The sequence below is a fragment of the Benincasa hispida genome, unplaced genomic scaffold (assembly GCF_009727055.1).
Source record: "Benincasa hispida cultivar B227 unplaced genomic scaffold, ASM972705v1 Contig701, whole genome shotgun sequence".
Taxonomy (NCBI): domain Eukaryota; kingdom Viridiplantae; phylum Streptophyta; class Magnoliopsida; order Cucurbitales; family Cucurbitaceae; genus Benincasa; species Benincasa hispida.
This window is the reverse complement of record NW_024065046.1, coordinates 43,461-53,064: the sequence shown is the minus strand read 5'-3', so window position 1 is coordinate 53,064 and position 9,604 is coordinate 43,461. Positions and strand designations below refer to the sequence as shown.

The following is a 9,604-nucleotide window of genomic DNA, read 5'->3' as shown; positions in this document are numbered from 1 at the left end:
ATGACCAATCTCCCTGTCAAGTTCTCCTTTTTCATTTTCAATTAAGATTCATCATCAGTTTGAATCTTTCCAAAAAAAGAAATTTAATTTATTTATACAAAATCATTGGATTGGTATGAACTATGAACAATTGAACATCTATTCCTTAGAGGAAATTCATGTAGTTTTGAAATAATAATAATAATAATAATGGAAACCAATTCAGAACAGAGCACATCCATTCATGATTGTCCATCAAATTCCCAAATCTTCTTACATGCGCCATTTTGCTATCCTACGCGGGTCAGCTCTCATTTGAAGACTTCAACCTGAAAAACAAATGTAAGATAGCAAGATATTCCTCATCTCTCAATACCGAATACCGATCCATCTTCAGAGCTTGATTCTCTCAAATTTGTCTGTAAATATCTCTCTCTCATGGGGGTTTTCTTCCTTTTCCCTCCCGAGATTTTGTGAATCAGAATCATTACGTGTAATTTGTTGCTTGGCTTCTTTGTGTTGACCTATTTTTTAAACTCTTTCCTGTTCTTCTATCTGAAAACTTGTTGTAGGGTTTTGGTTTTTCTTCGTTTTGTTGTGTGAATTCATTGTATATCGACTTTGATTTGATTCTCTACCTCTTTTCAAGAGTTGGGTGTTTACTTTTCTCCAGTTTGGAACATACCCTTTTGATCTCTCTTCAACTTGAAACAGTCAAGACTGATTTTCCCTATTTTGAAGAGCTAAGTTCCTTTTCAAAACAGGTTAGTTGAGCCATTAGGGAAAGTTCTAGGGCAGAGAAGTTGATATTTTGGTGTGAATCTTGGAGGAAACTGTGTTGTAGAAGAAGAAGAAGAATTAGAGGAGGATGATGACAATGGAAGGAATTGAAAAGGGGGTTTTGGATGATATAATTAGAAGGTTGTTGGAAGGGAGAGGGGGCAAACAAGTCCAGCTTTCAGAGGCTGAAATTCGCCATCTCTGTGTCAACGCCAGGCAAATTTTCCTCTCTCAACCAAATCTCTTACGCCTTAGTGCTCCTATTCGCATCTGTGGTCAGTATTGATTCTCTCTCTCTTCTTTTGCTTCTTTTTCATCTGTGGATCGTAATGTTTTCTACTGCTGTTTTTGGATAATCTTAGCAAATTCTATGGTTAATTGTTGTTTAAATGTTTGGTTTGGAGTTTTGATAAGCTCGAGCTTGTGAAGCTGAGAGTTGGGAAATCTGGAAATGTGTAGCTTGAAGATAGTATATTAGACTTAAGTTCATGGTATGCTATTTGTAAAGGATAGTGTGTAGTTTGGTGGGTTTTAAACGTTTGGTGTAGGAGTTGGTAGAATCGACAAACTTGTAATTTAGATGAAGAAACCTATGTGCTTTGTGGGCTTGGTTTTATTAGAGTCAAAGGAGTTGGTAGGCTTGATCTATGTTTGGTTTGAGCTTTAGAGTTAATGTACGGTTCAGTGTGGCTTGCAATGCTTCGGCTATGGAGTTAGTAGAATTAGCAAAGATGTAGTTTGGATGAGTAAATTCACATATCGTATGTAGGCACAATTTTGTTACCAAAGCTATATAAACCCGACCTGCAAGATAAACATGAAACATTCCCTTAGGGTATTTGCCAGTGTGAATCTAAATGAATCGAGCTCTTGTGCGGCCCTGAATGCTGGACTTTTGATACAACTTTCTTCTTTTGGTTTGATAAGCTTTCTTTCATAAATCAGGTTATGAGCTTGAAATGATAAATAAAAGACATCCAATTATGTTGAATTATAACCTTATTTCATATGCTGACTCTTGTTAAATCTGGGATCTGCTGGCTTCTTCCAGGTGATATACATGGTCAATACAAAGATCTTCTTAGACTATTTGAATATGGTGGGTACCCTCCTTCTGCAAATTATCTCTTTCTTGGCGATTATGTAGACCGAGGGAAGCAAAGTTTGGAAACAATATGTTTACTTTTGGCGTATAAAATAAGACACCCAAATAAAGTATTTCTCTTGAGGGGGAACCACGAAGATGCGAAGATCAACCGAATCTATGGTTTCTATGATGAATGTAAAAGGAGGTTTAATGTTAGGCTTTGGAAAATATTTACCGATTGTTTCAACTGCATGCCTGTGGCTGCACTTATTGATGATAAGATCCTTTGTATGCATGGAGGACTATCTCCAGATTTGAAAAGTTTGGATCAGATTACACAACTTCCAAGGCCGATCGAGATTCCTGACAATGGTCTTCTCTGTGATCTGCTTTGGTCTGATCCTGATCCTAGTATTCAGGGATGGGCAGACAGTGATCGAGGCGTTTCTTGTACATTTGGACCAGATCGAGTAGCTGACTTCTTAGATAAGAATGACCTTGATCTCATTTGTCGTGGTCATCAGGTAAACATGTTTTTTCATGAAGTTTAATACTAATTCTATATGAAATGTTGCCTTGTCTTTTCGAGTTGTTTTATGTATGCTTTTTGTTGACGTTTATAGAGATTGTCAATCTGCACATGTCGAGGAATATTTCCATCTTTAATTTTGTAATCACCGCACCACTATGAAAATTGCTATTGCGATCGAACAACTAGGGTGTATATATTTGGATTTTCACTATTTATTTCTTTGGCATACCTCGAAATTGTCTATGATTCAAATACAGAAGTCAATTTGATAGTCTTGTATAATACTCTTGGATTTTGTTGCATCGATGGGAATAATCAAATGGTTTCAAACATTTCTGTTCTCAAATGTTTGCTTTGTAGGTAGTTCTTTGTTCTTATCCAGCTGTTTAGATTTTTGAGTTATTTTCATTTTATTACACAGGTGGTGGAAGATGGATATGAATTCTTTGCCAAAAGAAGGTTGGTCACCATATTTTCTGCTCCAAACTACGGTGGAGAGTTTGATAATGCAGGTGCTCTATTGAGTGTCGATGAATCTCTTGTTTGTTCTTTTGAGATATTGAAACCCGAACAAAAAGCATCAGGCAGCAGTTCGGGAGTAATACTTAAGAAGGTATGATACCGAACCGGCGAACGTCTTCATCTGACATTTTAGTTTCAATTTCGGTCAAGCATTGCCAAATCAGGCGTATTAAGACTGTTGTGTTGAAAATTTTCTCCATCTTTTCTTGAGCAGCCTCCCAAAATAGGAAGATCTTGATTACTTTGAGGAGTGTTCCTTTTAGATACTTGGAAGATGAAAATCAAGCTCGAGTTGTTTTGGAGACGACGGAGTTTTTCGTGCCCTGTACTTCATAGTTTTCAAGCTTGTAATGACCATGCCGGATGTCTGTCGATTGAAGCTGTAAAAATTCGAGTATGTCCTTGTCCCGGTAGCCGAACAGGTGGTAGATTCCAGTGGTCTCCAATGGCTTGGCTAATTGGAGTGCAGAAGTTGTGTAAAGATGGAAGGCAATGATTCAGAGTTCTTTTGAAATGATTTGAAAGAGATTGCTTCTTCCATGGTGATTATAAGTGATTGAGTGAATTTCTAATGTTATAATACCCTCTTGAAATCTCTCCTTTTCTTCTTTCAATTTGATCAACTTCCACCTGTGACATTGTTTTTGGTTGAAAGTTTAGGACCAAAACCATAATTTTAAAGAATTGAAAAATATTTATATGGTATATAAGATAATATAAAGAATAAGGTTAAAACAAAAAACACTTTTGATGTGTAATTTAGTTCTTGTGTCATTGATAAAATGTTCTTAGTTTGCTTGAGAATTATTTACACAACAGTTTTGCTCTCTGAATATTATGGATATAAAAAAGACTTTACTTGGGGTGATTTTCTTTGTTTAATAAACAAAGGTTAATCTCCCTTTTAAATTTAGAGTAAAAAAAAGTCGAACTTTAAGCTTGATTTTGTACATACAATTTTCAGTGTAATAGGTCTGAAAAATGTATTAGATCTGTAAATTTTAAGAAGTGTAAATTAACCTTTAATTTTATATCTAATAGATTTTTTAATTTCAAATTTTGAAACTATTAAGTTCTCGACCTATTTAATATTTTTTAAAAAAGAAATGTATAAACATACTAAACACAAAATTAAAAATTTTAAAATTCAAAAGATTCAATTTTACATCCATCAGATCAATTAAATTTTAAAAAGTTTGAATATGACAATCCTATTACTACTGAACCCAAAACTGAAATTGATAGATCAAGTAAACATTTTCTTTTAATTTTTTTTCAAAGACCTACCAAATAGATAAACTTGAAGTTCTTTGACTAAACTTGTATTTAACCTAAAATGAATAAAACAACAATAATTTATTGAACAAACCGAAAAAATATTTAAGAATTTTCATCAAAACTCTTAACACAAACTTTGTGATTGGGTGGAGGATCATTTTCACTACATCAGTGAAGCTATATCTCACCGTAGAAAGCTCAACCCAATCTCCAATGAACAGGAAGGGGAAGAAAACAATCAAATAAATATGAAAACTAAGTTACAGAATTTACCAAGTTAATGAAGCTGCTGCTTCATCAGTTCAGTACACATCAGCAAACTGTTATTCTCACCAAAAATCCTTCTATGGGTAAAAATCCTTCTCTACAAAAAGATAAAAACTGAATATGGCTGATTTTGACAAGAGATTTATCTTAATTACACAATTCAACAGAAATATTATCACAATTTCCAGTCCTTCCTTCCTACAATTGTACAGCTACATAACTCACTTTTTATCTTCTCTCTTTCATTGAAATGGAAAAGCAACCATGGCTGCTACTTTTCAAGCATCAGAACTTGTTGAAGAACAGAGTTTTTTTTTTTTTTTTTTTTTTTTTTGCTTCTGCAAAATAGTGAACTTCAACTAATGCAAGTGAGAGAAGAGTACGACGAAGAGGCGGAGTGAAAAAAGCATTAAGCGGTCAGATAGTTAATAGAAAATAGGTAGTTTTACCTCACAAATTGGCCTAACAAAACGTCTTTAGATGTAAAGGTGTCAGTCATCTTCTGCTTCCTTTCCTGATTCCTTGAGTACCAATTGAATTTTGACTCATAGTTGCTTCAATTTTCTTCGTTGCTCGTTGAATAGCGGCATATTTCTGGCGCTGGCTATGACTTTGCCTTTTGCTGCATTATAGACAGTATACGAATAGAACAGATGTAACAATTAAAAAAAAAAAACATTTTGAATCTTCAACATCAAGCACTAACATGGTCTTAACATTTAATTCGATTGAGTAATTATATGAATTATTTGAACTAAGGACATAAGACGTTATTTTTATATTTCTAACTACATTTTGAGTTTTACTCATTGCATTACCGGTTCTCATCTTATAGAAGGTAAAACCTAAAGCATAGCCATCGACAAACTTATAAGAATGAAGGACTAAAATTTTGTTCAAGTCTTTGAAGATAAAAGACCATGTAATGTAAATGTTTAGCTTCCCCAACCTTGCAAACAGAAGCCCTGCTGAAAGTACCATGGACCCGATCAGCCACGAAACCCGTTCATGAAAACTCATTTCTTTCACCCATTGCTGGAAATCCTCCAACAAACCCATGTAACCCGTTCTTTGGGAGGACACTACCGATGGTGAAGTCTTCCACGAATTAGCAATGGAGTCTAGTCTGGCTTTACTACCATAGCAAGAGGTTTCTTCATTAGAGATCTTAACTGAAAAACCTGCAGCGCTGCAGAGCTCCGTGCCATTTGAGACCCATTCAGAAGCCCTGCCACACACAAAGTCATTCACTCCACATGGTGCTAGAACCTGAACCATAAAATCTAATCAGGAAATATATTTAATCTTGCATTGCGGCTAAGGTTCAAGTCTATGATTTTACTTCTCATTATGCTGGTAAAAAGAAAATCGTGCAAGTAGGAAAATGGAAGAAATAAACTGATAAAAATTTAATGAAGTTCCAATCATATTATAATGTGAAAATAACAACAAAAATAACCTAGAAAGCCCACATAAAAATTTAAGATCTGGGCTAAAGGATTATTTTATGCCTCAATTTTGAACATTGTGTTTATTTAATTCTTGAAGTTAATACTGTTATTGAAATACTAATATGGCATGCCCATCATATAAACTTTGCCCTGACTTGGAATGATGGGCTCTAAGAAGCATGGATACTTTAGTTTGGCTAATGTGTCTGTGTCTGACACATGTTGGATACTTGGACAATTCGATACTTGTTGAACATGTATTGGACACTTTGTAGCATCAATAGATATGTGTTGGATACTAGTTGTACAAAGTTAATATTAATCCAACATTTGTTAAACACATATAGTACACTTGTTAAGCATATACTAAATAGGCACATAATAATATTGAACAAAATAATAAATTTTGAGCAAACTCATTCTTTAAGCATATAAATTCACAGACTTGTTAACTTTGAATTTTCATACTGTATACAAATGATATATATTTTTAAAAAAGTATATTTTGATAAGTGTCTCCTAGTCATGTCAGTGTTTTAGACTTGGAAGAAATGATGTGTCACCGTGCCTGTTTCATGTTGTATCCATGGATCAAATCTTTATCCATGCTTCTTAGGATGTGCTATATAACTAAATAGGCTGATGGTATGTCATGTTAATGCTTTGTTGATGGCCTTCATAGCAAATACTAAATAGAAGCATAATCCAAAATTTATAACTAAACCAAAGTTTTACTAGTAATTAGACGCTATTTTTCTTTTTCCTTCTAAAATGGGTGTCAAGATCTATGTGCTATGAAGACAATCGGCTTTAGAAACCTCATATGGTTAAAATTTTCGCAGTAGGTCAAACTCCAATCCTGTTTAGGATGCATAATCAGCCAAAAAAATTAAAAGAATCATCAGGTCACTACCATCTGCTCACCTGCGTTTTAGCATCAACAGAAAAGTAAGCACCAGAGCATGCTTTGAAGACTCTGTCGCAGAAAGAGGCACATATTAGGGGAGGTCCGGGTTGAACGCCAACTTGTGGATCACATATTGAGCACTCCAGAAGTTCCCATAATTGCAAGCAATCTTGGTTGGCTTCCCCTGTTGAAGCTAGCTTCCTAATAGAAAGCAAAGCCGGGTGTGTTTGGGCTACACCACAGCAAGTCCTCTTTCGAAAGACTCGACAAAGTGTCAAATCTTGTGCTTTGCTAACCTTTTTTGGAGGTTTTCCTTCCAGTGAGAAGGGTGGGAAACGACCACCTTGCGAAATACAGACATCATTCGATTCACCTACAAGAAAAACACAATTTTGTAAAACAAGTCCTATTTGCAACAAAATAAATAAATAAAGAGGTAGATTAGTATTCCTCACGATCCATACTTTGATTAGCAATGTGAAACGTGATACAAGTCATTCCCTAAATAAAGTTGAAAAAAGCAATGAAGAATACTACATAGCTATGTCTACCTTACATATAAACCAAATTACAAATACGCATGGAAATACAGCATTGAACAATAGATTCTTAATTCAATAAGATGAAAGAATCTACTTATTCAACTTATAAATGAGGCAGATATAACGTCAAAGTTCATCCAAACTTAACCAAGTCAACCTATAGGATCACAAGAAAGAAGAAACTGCCACAAATTTGTGTGTTATATAAGAAAAGAAAATTCTCTACTCATCGAGTAATACTCATTGATAGATGGCTGATTCCAGATATTCAGAATAACAACCATTTCACCATATATGAAACAAAAGAGTTAACAAATTGGAAAGAACATCATCTAATTTTCCGAAAATTACACAAAGGAAGTATCCAAAAAATCTCTAGATGAAAACCCAGCAGCAATCTCTGGAAATCAGGCACGATCACCAAATATATTTCAATTTGACACAATCAGAAATCATTTAGTAATGAATCTAACATGAACACAAGAATCATATAGAAATTATGTTGCAGAACAGTCAAAGAAGGAAATCAAGGAAGAAAGAGAATCAGTTTACCAGATGATGAGGAAAGCAACAGATTGAAATTTAGCAGCATGAATAAGTGACAAATATTTATATTCTTTGTCCTTTCCGCCATTTTTGAAGTCCTTCGGTGCAAATTACAGTTCGCAGAGAAACGAAGAAAGAAGAAGACGATGCCTGGATTTGTAGAGGGGCGGATTTTTTGGTGCTGATGGATACTCCCCACCAAGAGTCCATTTCTGTCCATTGGGCCTAGGCCCAATTAAGAATATTTGGGCTTAATTGGTTTCAGGCCCATGAGATTTGGGTTTCTAATGTTTTTTTTCCCTTTGAGATAATGGTTTTTTTTAATGTTAATGGGCCTTAATCTTATTAGTAAATTATTATTATTATTATTATTATTATTATTATTCTTTTATTGGGTAGGGGAACCGAGCCTCTGATTTTAAGGATAGTTGTGCAAATACTATGTCTGTTGACCTATGCTTATATTGGCAAATTATCTATTTACATATTTAATAAATTGGGTAATTGGAATTGGTAGCACTTTTAGGCTAATAATTTAAAATGTGTTATATCGACCAATAACCTTCGAGAGCTTATCTAAATTTTTTTATATTTGCAAATTCTATTGTATTGCGCTATATCGATTAATACTTTGGGTTCGAATTGTTCTATTTGCAACTGCCCCTAATTTGAATACAATTCGACTGATTAAGGTATGATATCTTCAATAAAAAGATCAAAATTTAAATTTCTACCCTACATAATGATCAACTTAAAAAAAATCCTAATATTTTTTTTTATTATTAAATTACAAGTTTAGTTTTTTGAGTTTCATATTCCAGTCAAATACGTCTCTAAGGAGCGAAGACTTTCGATTGTATCTATACATTGTCTAATCGACATAAATATTTGATATTATACACGTACTTTTAAGTTTATGTCTAGATTTATTAACTTTGAAGTTTGTTGACATGTCAAAGATGTATTGAAAGAAGACTAAAATTTCATACATCAACTAAATACAATCTAAAATTTAACAACTTATTAGATGTTTCTAAAACTTAAAGGAATTTTTACACAAAATAAAAGTTTGGAGAAAACTTGTTATTTGAACTAAAACTTTTTAATTGTTTTTTTTTTTTAATATTTTAAAAAAACTTTTTAATTGTTTTTTTTTTTTAATATTTTAAAAAACTTCCTGTCAGATTTTGAGAAAATCAATCGGCTATTAAAGTCAGAGGCATAGAGCATCGAAAATGAGATTTAATTTGAAATTCATATTTTCAACTGAGTTTGAAAAAATAAAATATAAAAGTGAAATATATAAAATACCAAAATTCGGATCAATTATTAAATTTTTATATAGGAATCCAACTCTGACTCTAACGGCTAACCAATCTTCCTGTATTTATGAGGCGTGGGTTAGTTTTATAACGGAAGATAGGGACTTCCTGACATTTTCTCCAACAATCCATAGGAGATCTTTGGACCGTTAGATTAAATGAAACGGTCGCCTCACCAATACTCCAAAGTTTTGGTTCATCCTTTTGGATTTATAATTACTCCAACTTGAATCTTAAGGAATCGACCAAAGCAATCAGCTAAACGGACCTTAGTTGATCCCTTTAGAATCGTCGTGTTACCACTAGAAGCATAACCCCATATTTCTTCATAATTATAAGGTATATAGTAGTCATTATACTATCATTTTAAAAAATAGCAAAAGACGAGATT

The 9,604-nt window shown here is 33.6% G+C and overlaps 2 protein-coding genes across 2 annotated transcripts; one reads left to right on the top strand and one right to left on the bottom strand.

Moving 5' to 3' along the window:
- Positions 1-239: 239 nt before the first annotated feature.
- On the top strand, positions 240-3,603 carry LOC120069947 (serine/threonine-protein phosphatase PP1). Its single transcript, XM_039021789.1, has 4 exons — positions 240-1,034; positions 1,811-2,370; positions 2,800-2,991; positions 3,115-3,603. The coding sequence occupies exons 1-4, from the start codon at positions 848-850 to the stop codon at positions 3,136-3,138; spliced, it is 963 nt and encodes a 320-aa protein (XP_038877717.1). The 5' UTR covers positions 240-847; the 3' UTR covers positions 3,139-3,603.
- A 1,290-nt stretch (positions 3,604-4,893) lies between these two features.
- On the bottom strand, positions 4,894-8,053 carry LOC120069948. The gene is made up of 4 exons (XM_039021790.1): positions 7,898-8,053; positions 6,821-7,176; positions 5,395-5,714; positions 4,894-5,067 (listed from the first exon to the last, which is right to left on the bottom strand). Exons 1-4 carry the CDS (start codon positions 7,977-7,979, stop codon positions 4,941-4,943), a joined length of 885 nt encoding a protein of 294 aa, XP_038877718.1. The 5' UTR covers positions 7,980-8,053; the 3' UTR covers positions 4,894-4,940.
- Between the last annotated feature and the right edge of the window lie 1,551 nt (positions 8,054-9,604).

Bases quoted from the DNA above. Each gene is read 5' to 3' on its own strand.
- LOC120069948 (XM_039021790.1), bottom strand. From the start codon at position 7,979: ATGGCGGAAAGGACAAAGAATATAAATATTTGTCACTTATTCATGCTG. The intron at 7,177-7,897 runs GTAAACTGATTC...TTTTTCTTGTAG, and splicing joins GTTGCTTTCCTCATCATCTG to GTGAATCGAATGATGTCTGT. The intron at 5,068-5,394 runs GTTGGGGAAGCT...TCTATAATGCAG, and splicing joins GCAGGGCTTCTGTTTGCAAG to CAAAAGGCAAAGTCATAGCC.
- LOC120069947 (XM_039021789.1), top strand. From the start codon at position 848: ATGATGACAATGGAAGGAATTGAAAAGGGGGTTTTGGATGATATAATT. The intron at 2,371-2,799 runs GTAAACATGTTT...TTTATTACACAG, and splicing joins TCATTTGTCGTGGTCATCAG to GTGGTGGAAGATGGATATGA. The intron at 2,992-3,114 runs GTATGATACCGA...TTTCTTGAGCAG, and splicing joins CGGGAGTAATACTTAAGAAG to CCTCCCAAAATAGGAAGATC.